Consider the following 20,881-nt stretch of genomic DNA (forward strand, 5'->3'; position numbering starts at 1 on the left):
GTAGTATTTTCAGATGCTTGCAAAACAGAGCCACCAAAGTGTTTTTACAATTACGCAGGAACACAAACGTTAAGCTTGACTTATCCTATGTGTAAGAACAACAAGCAGTACCGTAAGCATTTCTGTCTGCCATATGATGCAGTCTTACCTTCTGTCTTCCCATTTTTCAGCATATGAACTAGCCCAGAGTTCTCCATTTCCACTATAGTTTTCATATGCTTGGAAATAAGCTCCCTCTCAACAACTTTCACAATTGGTTCTTCTGTTGATTTATCCAGACAATGCATCACCCGTTCTATTTCTTCATTAATTCTAGCTTCTACTTTCTTTATATATACAGAAGCACTGTTTTCAGCTAAAAATTTCTGACTTTCCATCTGTGATTAACACAAATTAATACTTTAGACTTTTTTTTTAAAGGGGAAAAAGGAAACATACTGGTTATTTCAGATCAGCATTGATAAGCAAGTTCAAATCAAACCCAGCATGTCCAGCAAATGACATCATTATACCCCCAAGATTTACATACATGCTTAATACAAAATAAAGGTTCTATTACACTAATTGTGTTACATACATAAGGGGGTACATGCAATATGAACCTGGTCTTTTTCATACTAAAACAACCTAAGTGAACATAGTTTCCAGTTATCAACTAGAGTTTTAGCCACAGGTCCAAAGAAAATAGAAGGACAGGGAGAGGGAAGAGGCAAAGATTCCTTTCAAAATCACATTTTATGGCATATTTATGAGTTGTGAGGATCAGCAGTTCTCATTATTCTTGTTAATGACAACGCTGAGCACATTATTTCATGTCAAACTGATTTTATCCATACTGGTCAGCACAGCCTTCTAGAGGAAAGATTTTATTCTTTTTTAAGGCAGAGCTAAGAAATAAAACTTAAAAGAAAGTAATTATTTTTCTTAATTTTATGTAGCACCGATGAAAAACAGAATGCAGTGACTTCTAAAAGGTTGTGCAACATATGCTTCTGATTTTCAAAGAAGTTTGGAGATCAGAGGATATGACAGACAGTCGATCCTTTGTAAGAATTGGGAGAATGACGAATTATCTTACCTAGGTATCTTTTAACAATTTTTACAATTTCCAACAATAGAGGAACACGATTACACTCAACAACCATTCAACTGGCTTTTTTCCTGAAGCTATCTCACAAAAACCCTCAGGAAATATTTAAAATATGTTATTCAGTGGCTGGTCAACAACCAGATAGCCACTTGGATACACTTAATTCCTTGACTCGGTTCATTTCATTACAAAATATAACTCATGAATGTAGAAACTACGAAGGAAACAAAGCTTACTCAAAGACAGTTTGACAAGTAGTCTCCCCTCTCCACTCCCAGCCTGAAACAGTTTGAACCTTTCATGCTACTGGTATTTCAAAAAGACTGTGGCTGCAACGCAGGGATAGACTAAGTTGCATGAAATAATCCAGTGCAGACATGAGATTAGCATAGTGATTACTTTACATGCTATCAGTACCCATATTTCGAAACTACATTCAAATTATGGTAATTCTGTAAAATTTGTGTTACTTTTTTAACAGAGATGGACATACTCATCAAGTAAGTAGCAATCACTTAGAGTACCACCAATTCTCACAATTCCAAGCAGTTATAACAACATTCCCAATATGATACTACAACATTGCTGTACCTGAAAAAATTCTGCAGACATCTCCAAAAATGGAGCCTCAAAGTCTTCTTCATAGACTGACCTTCCTTCAAGACCTAGAATCATTAACATCTGGCAAGCATTTCTTATTGCGCCTCTGCCAAAAAGTAAGTTGTTAACAACTTGAGAAACCTACATCCTCTAAGACAAAGTACACAGCAGAATAACAACTCAGAACAAGTATCAACTTAAATAAAATATAGTAATAGAAAGTCCATCCTAGTCTGTTTGGTACATGACAGGTTTTCAAGAAGATTACAGAGCAAGACTGTTTGTTTCTGTTCTAAACTAAGGAGCTGACAATGTTTATTAAATATTTTAAATACAATGATAGGGAAGGAGGTCTCAAGTTCTACTAACTTGGAAAACACTTAAGAATGTATTTCAACATACAAGAAAATAACCAAAAATATTACTTCAAAGAAAACTGGAAACTGCACGTATAGGTTGGAATTGAGCAATTCAAAACAACTGCACAGATCGAAGTTGCTGTGCAAAGTCTGGGGTTTTTGTTTGGTTGTTTTGGTTTGGTTTTTTTCCTCAAAACAACACAAAATGAAAACGTATCAGCAAGTTAAGCATTTGGTTAGGCACAGAAACACATCAATAAAGCGTGAAAACAAAAAGAACTGCATCTAGGAAAAAAATTCCACTTTCTGGCAGTAGGGGACAATACACAGCTGTTGCCAGGGAATATTTTTTCTCTTCATAAATTGCATATTGGGCAATCTCAATCACAGAACTGCAGCCAAAGTAGCATGAAGTTTACATATCTCCACACCCAACAGCTGCTCTGAAACTGGAGAAGCACAAGAAAACTTGCAAATTTGAAGTTACTGCAGCTGCAGTATCTGCAGTGCGTGGCATAAAACTCCACATCTACCAAACTGGCTGGAGAGCACGAGGAACAGATTTAAAAGCTCAGAGATGCAACTGAACTACCAAGAAACAGAAGGATCAAAACATGAGGAAGGAAAATATATTTAAAAAAAGAAATCCTCAAAAATAAATTTAAAAAAAACAGGTACAAGAAAATTAAACAACCTCTCAGTACAGAGGAAATACAGGGCAACAAGAAACGAATGCTCTGGCACAAGGCGGTAATGGAGAGGTTTAACGAAAGTTTTAATAAAAAGCACAAGATAAATATTAAAAAATATATTAAAGAGCTTCCCCATTTACCATTATGCTAAACATTAATGTACAAAGAAGTATGTTATTCCAGATTATGGAGAAATTTTACTTGTAATCAGAAATGTGGGCTTAAGTAATGATTTATTTATGTATGTTCTTGATTCACTCTTAAATTATTTACAATAAAAGACAGTCACTTACAAACATCTTACCTGTCTACAACTTCTCCTTTCCTTTCTCTTGCAATCATATCCAGCAGAGTTTGCCGCAGGTGATCCCTAATACAGCCATAGCGTACAACTTGATCTCGAAAAATAATCAAGCCCAAATTGTAGACATTCTCCACGTTATTTTGTTGCACATACACACGGTCCTACAATGAAGGCATACACAGTAATAGAAGTTTAAATTCAGTACACCCGTGCTATTCAAAATTGCAAGAGAATGGTCATATTTGCACTGTACAGAAATAATCAAATTAATCTTCTCTCCTTTCTTCAAAGAAATTATGAATATCCTCAAAATTCAAAATCAGTCCCATTTTCCAAAGCTTCATTTGCATAGAAAGTCTACTTTACTTAAGAGTGTAAGCACAACATTTATGACTAAAGCTTGCCAGAACAAATCTACAGCCTTGCCACTTTTTATTTTGGGGGCAGGGGGATCTCCAAATACTGACAAAATTCATGGCACAATCTGAAAGTGGTTTTACTTATCTACTCAAACCCCTTCCATCCAGCCCTTTTTGTTCTTTAAGAAAAATTAATGAATTTTTCCCCATCTCCCATGCATCTTCCTACCATTCCTTTTAGGCAGACAGTTTGCCCTTAGTATTCAGTGTAATTTCCTGAAATAACATCATTAGATGAACAGAAGAGAAAGTAAAGCCAAAATGAGATAGTTACAATCAAAATGTTTATGGATTGGTGCTGCAAAATTGTACATAGGATTTCTGTTGAATCCCCCCACAAAAATCCAATTCACTTTCTTTCAACTTGAGCACGTATCTTGAACCTTGTTATGTTCCATTAAAATTACACACATACACCCCCCCCCCCCCAAAAAAAAGGGTGAGAGACGAAAGAATAATTTTTATGTTTCAATATGGGTTTAAATTCTATCTCCCTATATAATGTCAGTCTAGAGGAGATTGATCCTTCCTAAACTATCCACTAGCCCTGTGCTACCTACATTTACAAATTGAGGCTAATCCTCAGAACAGTATTCCAAGTCCATATAGCCCAAACACCACCATACAGAGTTGACTGAGACACTGCTGAGCAGACACCCTGAGTTTCCTACTGCTACTTGCAGAAATGCTCCAGAATTTTTTCTCCCCTTTTCTATTCCTCTCTCCCAACTTATCAACTCTCTAGAAAAGAAAGACTATTAAATTAAGTTACTAGCAGGCAGAAAAATTAGTGTATTCACTTAATATCCAGTTAAGACCAGACCATTTAAAACAACATTAAGAACTGAAAAATTCTGAGTTTTTACCAACTTATTTAGAGATGAGCAATGATTATTTTTTTCATTTCTGTCAGGGCATAATCTATTCCTCTATTGTAACAGTTTGGGTAATTACTAAAAATACTGCTTTACTACCATTTAAACCTCAGGATGATATTATTAGAAAAAGTTAAGAGTTTTGTACCCACTCACAAATCTGATTGTGATAAGTTTTTTTTTTTTTTTTTTACATAGTTTAGATAATTATAACAAAATTTTAAAAAATAGTCAAATTCTGTAAAGAATGAAGGTCAATGTTTGAAATTGAGTATAAAGATTAGCTTCTCCACTGGTTCCATGAATTATCTTAAGTGCTTTACCACACTCAGAATTGAAGTGTAAAGTTACTCAAACACCTAGAAGAACAAAACTATTTAAAAAAGAATCATGCTTCAGACTACAGAAAAGAGATTACAAAATTGTAAGTTTATATAAATTCCACAATTAGAAGAAATCAGAAGGAACAGACACCACACCCTTTAGTATTTTAGCAGCTGAATTTACATGGCAAAATTATTCATATACTAATTATATGCCAGATTGCCACTTGAAGACCAGAGGAAAGCAAAACACCAGGTTCCACAATTCAGGAATAACTTCCCACTTACTCTCTTCAGACAGGCAGCACCTAATTTAAATGAAAAAACAAGATGGGAACAGGTCAGATATGCCTACTCTGTGGCTCATGAAGCAAGCTCAGTTCTGCCTCAAACCAAAAAGTTTACTAATTGGTCTCATGAGTCAGTTTAGCAACACATGGTGGTCTAGATCTTTGGAAAATGTTACTCTGTTTTTTTCTGTTATTTAGAAACAGGGTTATTTATTTCACTCCCTTATGTTCTTGATGCAAGTGTGTAAGTAAGTAAATGTGTCTAAGTGAGACAAGCTTAAAATATACTTTCGAAGAGATGAAAGAAAATTAAGAAGTAATGTCTAATACACTATATATCTTGAGGAGAAAAGAATATATGTATTATTTCCAAAGAATATTCAGGCCTCTGAAACACAGGCAGCAGGGTATCAAAATGGATTAAAGCCACGGACGGTCATGACTCATCTGCACAGTTTCTGTTGTGGCAGTGCTGAACACTGCCATTATGAAATGAAGTAGTAACTGTGCTAGAAACGCTTCTCAATGCAACAGCAATGCCTCTTTAGTAAGTCAGACCACCCTGCAACACCCAAATTAGAGTAGCAGCATCAATGTTCCTGATACTGCTGATTTGCTTACCCTTGGTAACAGATCACTTTTACTGTTTACTGGACGCTCTCCGAATCTAAAAAGAACAATCTTAGAGACAGGAGGCCCCATTTGGGAACAGGTTTGACTGACAAGGCTACATGCTACTGAACAGCAATCACTTCCCACGGGGAGAAGCAGCAGGTGCTTAAAAGGTAAGAGTAAGTCTCAGGAGACAAGGGTGGAGTTTCACCCAACAATTATTCACAAACTACAATGCTGCTTACACTGCAGAATAATTCTGATCTCAACTAAAGCAAGTTACCTACTGTAAAATACCACCCGCCACATTTTGCCCATCTCTGCATGGATGCACTACCTGGATGATGTAGCCTTCAGACACCATTGTGTGTATATATAGCAAGTGTCTTTGATCCTAGTTCTGAAAATAAAAACAACAGTTCTCCCTACTACACTATGCGTAAGCCATGAACAATGACAGTCATGTGCCCCAATGTCAAATCTCAGATAGCTGATCTGTCAGTGCTGGCCTAAATCAAGACACTGGCTTTGTGCACCACACAGATGAGAAGGGAATGCTCTGCCCTCTGCAAAATACACAGCTGTATTCACAGGAGTAATTGTTCATTTCTGACAGCATTTAACTGGCACTACCCATATGCCTATAAGGCAGCCAAGGGGTGTGTCTGCTGCACTTGCATACCTGAAATTGCTTTCAATTTAGCAAGTACAAGTAGTGAGGAAGGGACACCACAGAATCCAGTTTAGCCCAGTTTCCATAAGATGTTCCAAGAATACTCACGCTCATGTAGCTTGAAGGGAAGACCGAACTACTGCACCTCCACTGCTACTGTTACATACAGGAGCTAAATAAAAACTATTGTAGGTACGCTTACCTACACTGCAGCCATAAGCGACACTGAATTTCAGATATGCCCGAACACAGTATGTTACTTCACTACTTGAACATGTCTTAAGTACATGACCTGACTTAGTGAAGATGCTATTTAGGACATGACTTCACTGCTTCAGTGCCTCATCGCTTGCTGTAGACAATGCCATGAATTTACAGGGAGTATTACATCTATTCTGGCACTGATTACTGTAGCCTAAACATGTAAAACAAAAGGAGGAGAGCTAGTGCACATATACTACAAAAATACAGTAGAACTACGCAAACCTGAAATTCAATTGGGGAAACTGGAATATCTCAAGAAAGTTAGATTTGCCATTATTGTGCAATTCCCGGTTGCCAAACCTTACACTAGAACTACATAACACAACAGACCTGAAACCAAGTACTTTTACCAGACAGCACCATGATACAAAAGACAAGGTAATATGCTTTTTTAAAAATGCAACTATAAGGTAAACTTTACACAGTGTCTTGTGCACATAAAATGAAATCCTGCCATAAACTTCAAACAGCAAGTAACCTAGGCATTAAGTATAACAATGCACAAACCCCATTGTACAAAATATATATCTTTCCAAAAAAGATCCTATTGAATTAATTTTTATTTTAAAAATGGTGAAAGTAAACAGAGGAAAGAGATTAAGGTGGGTTGGAGAGGTGTTTGTTTTGACTTAGATCACATGGGAGTTAATGCGTGAAAATAAGCTGGAAAACAAAAACGGCATTAAAACAGATATAGTCGAATTTAAGATGTACAATCACTAGGCTGAAGCAAGAATTTAAGAGAGTAAGATGAGAATTCAAGAGGATGTTTACTTTCACTGACATCAGACTGTGGCTTGTTGGGTACCAATAGGTACATTTCCTGAAACTGATGAGTAAGTAATTGGGATGGCCTACAAAATAAGAGAAGGATTGGGTCATCCTTTATTTATAACATACTATAATTGCATATACTGCTCCTGCTGGAACACAAGCATATCAGTTAACAATGCCTGCTGACTGATTTTATACAGTATTTGTATTTTTAAGATAAAATATTATGTACATTACATTAGCTGTGCTTGAATAAAAAGGTATAAACAACTTCTGACATAAGCATATCACTATGAAACTACATTTAATTCAGACTCAACACCATAAAAGAAGAACAAATCACTCATTTTATACCGCTCTTCAAAACTGTTTCTTTGAAGGGCAGTCAGGTCTTATATTTGACAGATGCTCCTCCACTTTATAACTTTGTGGTACTAGCAGCTTTTCCAAGCTTTTTGAATGAACACATACTTAAGACTGGAAGTTTCCCGCTCTTAGTCTCTTTTCAATGAACAGAATTATGTTTTACTCCACAGGACACCCCAGGAACAAAGGTGAAACTGCCATTCTTTGAGACTAGTCCCATTTTAAAGCACAGCTTATGCTTTAATTTGTAATCAAAGCATGTGTTTTCTAATGACAATTTGTCTTATGCCCTTCCAAGTCAAAGAAAAGGAGGGAGTCTGCTCATTGTATCAGTTCATCGCATTAGATAGTTGTAGCTAATAAAGATTAAATTTATAATCATAAAAACCATGTTATATTACAGATGTTTAACAGACAGACATCAGTGCTCCTGAAGTTTGAGAAGTTTATAAAAGCATTTTGAAAGATAAAATTGTATGTTTACTATTATACTATAAAAATATTTTATTGTAGATGTGTCTTTTCTGTTTATTTGGGTCTCATTTTGGTACAAGGAAAAAAGCCTACAGGAGGCAAATAATTAGTCAAGTGAAGGCCTCAACTGAACATCCACTTGAAATAATTAGGAACTGTCAAACAGCACATGAAAGACTATATATTCCAGAGGTATTCAAATTTATTTGTTTATTATTCTGTTCTGAATCTAAAATACAACCCAACGAAGTCCGATTTGCACTTGTAGGAATGCTGCAGGTCTCTATCTTCTGAAGTTTTGGTGGAAAAGAGAAGGCTGGCTGGCTGTTGTAACAGCACTTCCAAGCTTCAAACAAAAGTCAAGACATTGCCCTCCTGAGCACAAAAAATACTTAGGAAACAGCTCTCATCTCCTCCCAAAAGTGCTAACTGAAGCATATAAACCTTCCCCAAAGAGGTAACTTCTTGGTCCTCAATATACTGGTCAATACACTAAAACAGGAAGAGCTGATAAAACAGCTTCCTCTGACACCAAGAGATCAAAGTTTTACTGAATTTAAAAGCAGCAGATAACATTGCCTTATCCACTCCGACCACCTATGTACCAGGAGCATCCAGCACCTCCTGTACTGAAATAATATATAGTATTTGGCTAAAACCAACAGCTACTTCCCTAGGAAGCTCTGGATTCCACCTTCCAACGTTTCTGAAAATTCAGCACTAGCTTTGGTAGATTATTCTAATTGTTCAGATGCAGCTAGGAGCAATTGATTTGTATTTGTCCTTCCCAGCAGATTAGAGATTACAGGATTTCTCATAATGAAGATAGTACATCTTCAAAACAACCTCTCAATCTTCCTTTTGGCAAGACAAGATACAGAGATCATTAAGTGTCACTGAAGGCATTTAATCCAGCCCTCTATCTTTAGACATGTGGTCTTTTCCCAATTCAAAAAAGACAAACAAACAAAAAAAAAACCCCACCACACAAAACCCACAACGCAACAGCCCGTAAATCCATTTTAAAAAATACTTAAATTATTTTTAAAAATAATAAAAAATTAAGCTATGTGGCTACAATAATTACTCTAAATTCTTTATCTTTTAGTAGCTTATTAACCAAGTAGGATTTCTTCATAGCTAATACAAACAGGTTCAATTTCATAGCATGAGATCTTTAACAGCTACATGACAAGATCTTAACATCAGTTGTTCAGCAGATATAGTACAATCTCAGTTAATCACCTTTTTTGACAAAAAAGCGCTACCATTACCTGTCCTTCACTGTCTAATACTGCATAGAGTACTATTTGCAGAATGATATTTTGGAAAAAGAAGATTTTACATAAAAAAATCCCCACAGTGTCTCAACACATATTTCTTTTCCTTCTGAAGTTAAAGCCTTTGGCTAGGAGCTATGCAAAAAATATACTCTCCTGCATCCTCAGAGCATGCCCACCATTCTGGTCATTTAAACACATACCAACTACCTAAAGCATAACACAATCCAGACACAAAAATGTAAGGCCCTCTCTCTTCAAAAAAGGCCTTTTCTGTTAACTATCATGTAAGGAATGCTTTTCTTTTTTCTTTTAAAATTATAACCATGTAACCAAACATGAAATTCTCATCTACGTGCACTGCTTAACCTTATTAATTCAATCAGAATTTAACATTCAAGGACACAGACTGTACCTAAGCAAAGTTACCCTCTTCAAACCCTTAAGCTTAAAGAACAATTACTACATTGGGAGTTTGAGGAAGCTTTACACCATCACGCTTTCCACAGTAAGAAACCACCACTACACGAACTAAAAGATGCAAGCAACATCTATAACCTGCCCGAATAGGTCTGACTAGCTTATTTTTTAAGAATTGTAAAATTCAAACATTTTTCACATGCATTTTTCAAGTAATAGTGAGATAACCTGAAAGAAGAATCCAATTATAATTTATCATACACCTGTAATAGTCTTGCAAGCACACAAGGAATTCAAAACAAGGGACAGACAGTCTGAGGAAGAAGACTGGTAAGCATGTCTTGCTTTTTACCCCTCCAGCTCATTTGTTTACATTTGTCAAAGACAATTTACTGCATCAAGTTAAATGTGTGAAAAAGCAGAATACCCACCATATACATCAGAATGTCTCTAATCATCACCATCGCTGTTTGGTGATCATTCCATGCTTGGTTTAGCGTTTGTAGAAAGTTGTTATTCAAAGAGTTCAACACATCTTCTCGCACCTGAAGCAAAAAAAAAAGTAAAATTGTCATAAATACAAGTCAGTTTCTCCTGCATCATTTAAATCTTAACAAACCTTGCTTCAAACAAAAAATTCTTGCTCCTCTATGGACTTGAATATTATGAACAAGTTCTTGCTTTTCCTGAATGCTGACCATCCCTACCTTGTATTTCACTTCTGTGGAAAAAAAGACTTCACACAAGTAAGAAAAATCAGGCTAAAAAAAGAGCAACAAAATAAACATGGATATTTAATTTCAAAGAAATACCTGAAATCTCAAATGTTAAAAATACTTTTTTACAACTCCTCAAAGGTTTAATTTCCTATGCTGTAGTAAAGTTAACATTAATGGAAACACTATCACAAGTAATTTCAGAATATTGGGTAGTACCAGTAAGTGTTACAAACAGGAACAAGTACAGATGGAAAATGGGCCATGATGACATTTAGAAAGACATGCTGAGATAGCATAAAGTTACAGCAAAAACAGTTCTGAAAGGAAACAATCACTTGGTAAAGACGAGACTCTTATACTAATCATTCATACTCTCCAACAACAAGACTCTGGAGAAAAAAAAAGAAAGTATTCATTGTTTTTACAAATGTATTTGCTAGTTGATTCATTTGCCCCATCAACTTCAGGCTTTATTTCTTTTTGACACTACTACTCCCTACTAATAAACCTACTAAAAACCATCCAGTTTCATATTTTGATTTTCATGCAGTAGGCATATACTACAGTGCTCCAGCTTTAAACTCGTGTAGAAGAGAAACCTGAGAGAATGTAAAAAAATTATTCTGGAGTTAACAAAATGTGTGAATTGACTTGACATAACATGCAGAATACATTCTGCCCTCTGTTGTGACCGAACAGAACAAATTTTTACATTTATAGATCTTCATTTATACTTGTGCAATAGTGTAAATTTCAGTATAGAGAATTCAAACAGGAAAACAAAACACTCATGACAATCAGTCACAAGCTGCACCAACATCAGATGCAACCACCTGACAGACTTCATTCAGTCATTTAAGTTTTACGAAGTTATTAGGCAAAACCAGCATTAAAAAAAAATAAAATCACAGTCTACCACACCACTACATATGCTCCATAAACTTAGATGAGCAAACCAAAACTGTAACATCTCCTGTCATACAAACACAATGGTCTCTTCTCAAGAAGATGTAGAAACATCCCCATAATATTCACCTTGTTATTGAATCTAGGTAATACATGTATGCTTGTAGCTCGTTCAAAGCTTTCTGAAATCTTCAAACACCTACTCCCCAGACCTGAGCAAGGCCTCTCCCTCTTGCTTTTGGAAAACACAATATGCAGGTGTAAGTCACAACCAGCACTGCTTAGCTGCCTCATTCTCTCTGACAGTGATCATTTACCCTTTGGTCTCCCAAATGGGTGCCTTGTTGTCATCCAATCTATGTAGTTTTTGGCTAAAATGTAAAATGCATTAAAAACTACACCAGCCATCCTTGTAAAGAGCACACAGAATCTCCCAGAACAAGAGAAACAAACATGACATGGTTGCTTTCTCTTCTTTAGTCAACATGGAAAAACATTGGAAACATTTGGTGGATCACCCACACTAATAAAATTTAAAAAAGCAAAACTAAAAGCAAAGATAACCAGGGTAGGGATTAATCAATTTTACCCAAGTATACGAGGCCATCACAGAACTCTTCAAGGATCAAAGATTTATTTTTTTTTTTAAACAACACAGAGGCAGTGTGCCTTTGTAATTACACACATCCATCACAATAATTCTACTAGACCAGCCAGTGCCAAATCACATACCAACTGGTCACAAAAGCGGGTGCTTGCCACCAAGTAGCAATGATGACTTGCTTCCAAGCAGACACAGGAACACTCAGATCTATGCCACCTCTGCTCCATACAGTACGCCATGAGGCTTTCTGGAAATGTGTTTTAAATCCAGGAATGAGTGCTGTACAATAAAACTACTCAAAGAGTCTCTCTGTGAAGCTTCTCAGTGACATTCTCCTAGGTTTATTTTAAGCTGCAGACAGGTTTGGGAAGCCGTTCTTTTAGTTGCTACAAAAGCCAACCAAATTATGGCTTACAACAGCTGTCTAGTTGATAAGCATTCCTTGTATGGGCCATGAATACAACATTATTACAGGAAAACCACTATAATGCACAAAACATCTTAGCCATGCAAAGGCACAGAGTCGAACCACTTTGGTGGAATAAATGACTTGTAAAAAAAACTGGATAGCCACACTCTTCTATAGAGAAGGAAGCCCTCCAGAGACACAGCTGCTGCTCTTCCAAAGCCTTAAGAAAATTTCCAACTCCAAGATTTTTACCAGCAGAATGTTACTTTCAATTAGCTGAGCTTGTAGTGATTTCTGTGACAATCTTTGCAGTTATGCAGTAAATTGGCAGGCATATCCAGCTTAAATAGGACTGTCCATACAGTCTCAAAAATAAATTAGCAGCTTCATAATCTACGTAAGGTCTTCTTCTATTTGCAAGGATGAAATCTTCTATACAACTGCAGGCTCAACTGTATTTTATACTGGATATAGCTCTTAAGGAAATATAGCACCCTCCCCCTCCAATCTCTTAAGAATAGTTTGTTGGCATAAGCTTTCAATACCTTTAAATAACTTTCCACTAAGTGTACACAAAGCAGACTTATGGCCCAGTATTTTCTCTCTTACAGTGTCTGGCCTGACACAGCAGCATGAATAGCTCATTTATGTAATTTTGACTACTGTAAGGACAGCCAGAACCTTCTGTGGGGAGCAGCAGTATAGAACGGCACTTTCTGAACTAAGGCCTCGAGGTCTCAGAACTTTTGTTATGGAGTTTCTTCATCTTCTACAAAAGCCCAAGTAGTCCAAAAGACAGTATTCTAAAATCTTAGAGTTCCAACTAATTTAACAGATTAACTATGACTTTACCAGAAATGTCTGTTCACCCCTGCAGCAGCTATCCTTCTGCTGAAAAAAAACAACAAACAAAAAACCACTGAAGAATATTGATGATTCTGAATTGCGTTTACTTTCTGGCAATTCCCTCACATCCTTTTGCCCTCCATATAATTGCAGACTTGCAGAAGATCATCTTAAAACATCACTAAGGAAAGATAAAGGCACATAACACTTCACAGATTGTCAGTCAGGCTTACAGTACACCCTAACGCTCACTAATTAATTTGTTTCCTACACAATTCCTCATGTCATTCCTCCCTATTTCATAGACATTATGGAAATAATTTCCAACCCCCATAAGAGATTCCTATCTTCTCTCTTCCCTTCTCTCTGCGACACCACGATAGCAAATTCTAAAGCTTGCCAAGCATCCCAGACATACCTTTATAAGCCCCAGAGTAGACATGCTTCCTTCACCCCACACCTTCTGCACCAGCACCTTATACAATTCCTTCCGCACTTAACATCACTGCCACGATGACTGGCTCTGTGCCCCCCTTACCGAAGGCCTTCTTGCATGCCTGAATTATTATTCTGAAATAGCATGCACTGTCACTACCGAACTCCACCAGTTGTATCAGCAAAGACCACCCTGTCGTAACGCATTCTGGCATGCCAGCAACAGTCAGTCACAGAAATGTTTGGTAAGATCAAGAAATCTTACAGGACATGAGAATATCCCAAGCATCTCTTCCTTTTCAGTAATGTTCTAGTATCTCCCCAAACCAGCACATTTCAGCCCATTTAAGTTTAGGACAGTCCTTTACATCTCTGAATCTCTGACATACACTGCACAGAAAAGCCAACAAAACTGTATTGGGCTTGCCAACAAATCAATCAATTCTTTTGTCACACACACACAATTTACGGAATGTATATGATATATTGCATGTCATGGGCTTAGAATTCACTAGACTATGAAGTATTGATAAAAATGAAGGAAATTTTAAAAATATTATCCTGCAAACTTTTTAACTTCAAGGTTTTTTTTATTCTAATACAAGTGATGTTGCTTATCATCAAATGGTTTAGAGCTGTAAACTATGCTTTGTATGTTTGCTTTTTAAATATACTTTTACAACATTTGTGTGAAGAAGTAACAGACTAGGCTTGAGAATTGTGAAGGAAGAGCGTCCACATCAAGCTACAAGATTGCTGAAGGACAAGAAAGGGAGAAATCAATGAAGTGCCAGATGCACAAGAATTAAATGCTTGAATTAAGATGAAAGGTTTCAGTATTTTTTATTCAATGGTATAAATTCAACTCTACGTGTACTGTACTTTAATAATTATGTCAATACACAGGCAAAGACAAGTTTTAGCATGTCCTTACCTTGTAGTAAAAACAAGGTAGTTTAAGACAGCTGACTCCTGTTAATGATGTACAGTAAGCTACCTGGCTTACTACTGCCTTGATCAAGCAGCCAGAACCTGGTGACTGTAACTACAAGCCATTAGGGTCTGCAAGTTCAAACCTAAGCATGCTTTATAGTAACTTGCTTGCATGCTTGTATCTTGTACTGATCATGTCTGCACCTATCATTTTATTTACAATTAAACAGGCTGTAAAGATAGTACATGGTATTATGTTTTCTTGTTGAGAAGTTAAATGATTTTCTTCTTTAAAGTGTTTGGTTTCTTTCTAATAAAAACGCTGAGTAAGCACAACTTTCATCTAGCAATTAAGTAAGCAGAAGGCACATATATAGCTCTTAACTGTGCCACACCAAAAATAAAAACTTTTGCTTTCCAAGCTTGAAAACTATTTGTAAAAACATCTGAACAAATACATTGCCTCTACCTAGTCTCTTCATCTATTCTTAATTAACCAGCATGACTGGAATACTACAGGAATGTAACTTTTTTGTAGAAAGATAACCAGCAGATGTGGACAGCAAATGGCAGTTCTGTTTCAAGGATTCTAGCAATTCAAAATTTGTGTTTGGCTCCTCAGAAGCACTCCCTGATCTGAGTGTAGTCCTTTATTCATTTCTGCACAGTCTCATTTTTATAAAAGTTAACAGATTTCATGAACAACATTTCAGTTGGCAAAATCCCCCCTCTTCTAAACTCTAGCATCCACCATTGATTCTCTGGGTAAAAGTTTACAAAGACTTGTGATGAGAGCATTTATTGTTAATTAGCTACTTAACATTTAACAGAGAACTGCTCTTGGAAAGACACACTGAAAATACAAGATTCCTCTAAAATTTCTGTTACATAAAGTGTGAGGTTAAACAAAAACTTCTTTTTATTTAGCTTACAACAAGTACTAATGGCACAATCATAAGATGCCATTACAGAACTGATCCTACTCCTAATAAACAATGCACTATTTTTCCCATACTTCCATCTATAACTGCCTCAACATAACATCCTTAAGCAAACCACCAAAAAAGGCAAGGAGTAGTTTTGAGCCCACAGAAGTTTTATTTGTTGTTCAGAACTTTTTGACGGAAGTCACATTTTCTTTTTTAATCTTTTCCTGGGATTATTTAATTTATAGGAGGGCATCATCAGACATCTGAATAATTTAGCCTTTTTAACTTTATAGCATTTCACTACTAAAACTCAGTAGTTAGTCTTTTTATCTAAAAAACCCACCACTTTTGGTCATCTATTTTTATGTTACGCATACACATAGATATAATTTGATGAATCACGTTAAAGATCAGAATACTAGATCACTGGAGAAGATTTTTTTTTAAATCATCAAATACAATAGCATTAAGTGTCAGAAAGGCACTTCTCTACACTGGTATCTGTGCAACCCTCTCAGCCAGTGCACTGACAGTACAAACTCATAGGATCTTTTGCTCTTTTGTCAGTTTGCCACAATCAGCACTTCAGAATAATTAATTTTGCATATGGATAATTTTTAATATGCAGAATAGCTAGGAACAAAGATAAGAAGCTTTCCTCAGATTAAACCAGGATAAACTCAAGCCTAGGAAAAATAAAAGTTTAGTGTCATGATTATTAAGTATAGACTGTAAATATAGGCATATACAAGAACAAGGCACAAAAAGCCTCAGCCATTTGCCACACTGTATATGAGTAGTACAGATTATGAATGCATTGATTATGAAAACAGAAGTGTTTGAGAGTCACAGATGTGCTACAATTATAGAATAAAGCCATAAATTATTTAGCCACTTCATACCTGATGTTTCCTCTCGTGCAAACAGTAAAAAAGCCCCATATTCAAAGCAGTTTTAGGCTATGCTTGTCTGGACTACACCTTTGAAAACTAAGATTTTAGTAAAGAAGTAACACACTTCTCTGCCACAGCAGTAACTCCAGTTAGAATGCGCAAAAAGTTCCCCAAGCATTATGCATTATTTAGACATAAACCTCCCATCCAGCCTCTGTAATTCAGCCAGAAGTAATCATCCAAAACACGGTGTATAACTTTCCTTTTCAAATGCTGTAATAACATGACAAAAATCTAATACTCCATCTGGACCCACAGCCAGTATATGGGATCAAAGTAGACATGCATTTCTTTTCAAAGATAAGCAGCTACGGATGTTACTGCAAGGAGTAAATAAGGCATCTTCCCTAGACTTAGGATCTTATTACCCCTAAGTATTATCTGGACTCATAAAAGGTGAGTTTTAACTTTTTTTTCCCCAATGACATACTTATTAATCAACCCTAAACTTTCCTCACAAAGACTGAAGAGGTGGTTCCCTGGCTTAACACAAAATGTGAAGAGCCCTTTTCTCAGATGATACATCTTCAGAAACAAGAAGTTTCTGCATGTTGTTTTCACTGAATTATATGGTTTTGAAAAGGCTGAAATGATAGAATGCAGACTACTCAGGACTTTCGCTGTTGCTGAGCTGATGTTTTTGCACATTGCCTAGTGCCTCTCTAAATAGCCTAATCCTAGCACAACTCTCATTAACTTGTGAATTAGTTCATTAGCCCATAACAAACAGGTTCTTACATTGGTACTTATTTTGTTCCACAGATGAAAAAACTGACTGGAAAAGAAACCAAAATTTGTTCTAAGAAAGTCACAAAATGCCACCAAAAGGCCATAAACCTTTTTTAAAAGATTGCCAGCTCTCAACAGTTACGCTTCAGCTAAAATTGTTTCCTGTGACACACTTTCAAATACTTCCTATGGTCCACCCTCCGTCGGTAACTTACAAAAAACAGTATCTGGAATATGAAGTCATTTAAGCTTGATGTTAGCTCTAAGCTACCATTTTTGAGGGTAGCAATACAATTTCAACATAAAGCAACATAATTACATAATAAAGTTAGATTTTTGTCATTTAAGTAACTATTCAGAATTCTTTCATATAATACACTTCAATTTTAATTCATAAAATGACACACCTTGTTTATCAGATGCTCAGTGACCACTTCTCTTAGTCCAGTGTAGAGTTTTTCGCCATGTTTATGCAACACCATTGTATATGCATTCCTATACAGCTCCTCAAAACTGAGACCACTATTGTTCTTACGCTGGATCTCTTGGATTGCATTTTTTAGGAGATCCCAAATGCTGTTCACATATTTCTCATCCATAGTCATCTGTAAAAATAGAACAATATATTATTGTTTAGAATCAAGAAAGATCACTACAGAAAGTTATCTTGTTATAAGTTGTAACTCCAGGAGCAGTAATTGCTTCTGCCACGTTTTGCTGATTCCATTATCACAAGGTTTCTCAAACTTTATCAAAAGAAAAATAGTATTTATTAAACTGGTAGGGATTTCAATAAACAGTTATGAAAATGATAATTTATAAAAGTTTAATGCTTTTCTCCTTCAGAGCTGCAAATCCACAGAACCCAACTCCAGAGCCTGTGCAGTTGGGAAGGCAGGTAATCGTGGACATGAGTCTCTTCCCTGCTTTTCCTCCACAGGAGAACAGTCAGTTAACTTTCCTCCCATGCTAACATGTAACTTGGCACCTCATAAATTGTACCACAACACTGATTTGCTTAACGAGACCCCAAATCAACTTGTACGATAAAAGATGATAATGTCTGACGCAGAGTTAGCAAACTTAGTCATCTGCTTGAGCTAACTAGGTATTCTTTATTTACAGCAATGTACTAATGGCCAAAGAATTACGTGCCTACAATATTGTGCCTACAATTTAAATACTTACAGGTGTTGTTTAAAACCCCCACAAATGTCCAAAATGAATATCTGTATTGCACATATTTCCATTGCACTAATATGGTTAAATAACTTGCCACAGGATATGCATCAAGCATTAAGCAGAATATGCATCCGCTTATCTGTTATTCAGACACTATATACACTTCAGTAAATACACCAAATAAAAACTACAGCAATAAAGAAAGATTCAGAGAGAGAAACTCGTATAAGAAATCGTCTCAATATAACAGCAAACCAACTTTTGTCCTCTACTATCCAGTGCTTAGTTTACAATTACGCTTCACCAACGCAAAGGTGCTTCAAAATATGATGCTTTATAGATAAAGCAGTACCTGGGATGGCAAATAAGTGTAGCAACAAAACATCAGATGTCAGTATTGCTTAAAGTTTGTGACTTAGCCAAGTTTCATCACCCAACTGAAAAAACGCACTTTTTAATTGAACCAAATTTAAAATGCAATGTTTAAAGTTAAGTTTGGTTTAGTTTATACAAAAAGGAACTGATCTAGCATTTTACATCTGAAGAGAGGAAAAAAGCTACTATTCCCAGAATTACTGTGGAGAAAGAAAATATCCCTGAGTCTACCAATATTGTCAAAGCAGCCTTGAAAATAAGAGCTGAAAGTAGTAAGAGAATAAAGAATAATGGTATGGCATCATAGAGGAAAATCATGACCAGCCCTGATCTACCTCTCTTCTCCCTCCCCCTCCACCCAAACCCCACTAAGTGAATAGAGGAAAGACACGGAAGACTAGATTTACCTGTGTGTGTAATCAAACACAATGATTAGCAGAAATTTTTTCATTAGAAGTACATTTTTACATGCAATTTCAAAGTATCAAGTTTTCTAGGCATTATAAATAGAAGTACAGCTCCTAATAAGGATAAGCCATTCACTGCCTGGAGAGGGAATGGGCTGCTGAACAAAACCAAAACTAGACACATCCTCCTCCATCCTCCTTGTCTTTTGGAGTTTTGGTTAAATACAAAGTTTTTCATGATAAAAATAATCCTATCACTACTTTTTCCACCCCAGATACCAGATCCACTAGCCAACTAATCTGTATGTACACAAAACTTAAGAGATATGTCATTGCATATCTGAAACAAACAAACAAACAAACAAATCACAAATACATTCAAAAATTCTTAGCTCCCTATCTCCCAAAACCAAAACCTCAAAGTAACAGAGAAATGGTGGAATAGCATCCCCTCTGCCTTTTGCTTATTCTGCCATGTATAATATCGAAAGGTCAGTTATTTTCTTTTAATTTGCATTTGCTACATTGGTGCCTCTTCAGGGAAATTATTTTGTAAAGCCTTCCTGAACAAGCAATTTTACAAGTACTGATAATGAAGGCAACCATTTAGAATTGCAGTCAGCAATCCAAGTAAAAGCTTTTCAGTTTTCCTTTTAAAAAAAAAAAAGAGGTTTTGTTTTCAAACAAAGCATAGACTCAAACCAACACTTCCCAATGCCATTTTCTCCCCTTGCTAATCAAAAATCTCCCAGCCAACACGACAACCTTTTTATCTCAACTTCAATTTAATTGCTCACCATATTTAAAAAAAAAAGTATGATCCATATAAAACACGCAAATCACCAGCCACTAGTTTGAAGAGGTATTACAGCATTGCTGTTTCTAGGTTGGTCAGCTGGTAAACATTTGTGTGGGTTACAGATAAGCAGTACATCTAATAATTTGGATCTGTTCAAGAAAAAGCTACAAGTGAACTGTTAATTCTTCTACTTTTAATCCAAATGTATAAAAACGAAGGAATGATTGCAACATTATTTGCTCCAAACTCACTGAATACAAACATCAACACAGAGCTTTCTGCCACTTAACAATTGATACACCGCAAGTTGCTCTGGAAGCACAAGAAAGATCCATAAAAGGTAATTTCAAGGAGTACACATCTCCACGGGATCAATGTACAGAAATATTTGAAATAGTATTATAAACTTATTACCTTTTAAGATTAAGCATGAAGGACTCTGCTTCTCAGTGCAGCTTCCTATTCTACTACTGACTTACTTTAGATTAGTATCTGTGAGGTTGTGTGGGAACAGGTTTGCAAAAGTTCTAGGATATCAAGTTAGAAGAGCACTGTCTTCCGAAAAAGATCTAGCGTAGCTAGCTTGTTTGCAGCAGTGTTTTCTAACAATGCAAAGACTCCTAATGCTTTAAATAACTCCACTCTATCGGACAGTAAGTCACTGGCAATAAAGCTTGAGCAAAAATTATTTCTTGTCCACTGCTGAAAAGTTGTTTAGCTTTTGAAAAGAGGTCTTCCTCCCTTATCGTCAAAGTTATGTAAGAATTGCAATAACTAAATCTACCCTTGGATTATTTAACCCACAGGTTCACCTCTTTTCATTCCCCTTCCTTAAGGAAG

The 20,881-nt window shown here is 36.1% G+C and overlaps 1 protein-coding gene across 2 annotated transcripts in view; it reads right to left on the reverse strand.

Annotated features, from left to right (window-relative positions):
* Positions 1-20,881, reverse strand: part of CUL3 (cullin 3) — a 57,582-nt gene that overhangs the window by 20,230 nt on the left and 16,471 nt on the right. The window contains exons 2-6 of one of the 2 annotated variants that reach the window (XM_059822373.1): positions 17,686-17,883; positions 10,247-10,360; positions 3,046-3,206; positions 1,682-1,796; positions 149-377 (exon numbers count right to left, since the gene is read on the reverse strand). In XM_059822373.1, the coding sequence (XP_059678356.1) occupies positions 149-377; positions 1,682-1,796; positions 3,046-3,206; positions 10,247-10,360; positions 17,686-17,883 (817 nt within the window). The remainder of the gene's footprint in view (positions 1-148; positions 378-1,681; positions 1,797-3,045; positions 3,207-10,246; positions 10,361-17,685; positions 17,884-20,881) is intronic. The other variant, XM_059822374.1, reaches the window with a different exon arrangement.

This window comes from Gavia stellata, chromosome 11, assembly GCF_030936135.1.
Source record: "Gavia stellata isolate bGavSte3 chromosome 11, bGavSte3.hap2, whole genome shotgun sequence".
NCBI classification, from domain to species: Eukaryota; Metazoa; Chordata; class Aves; order Gaviiformes; family Gaviidae; genus Gavia; species Gavia stellata.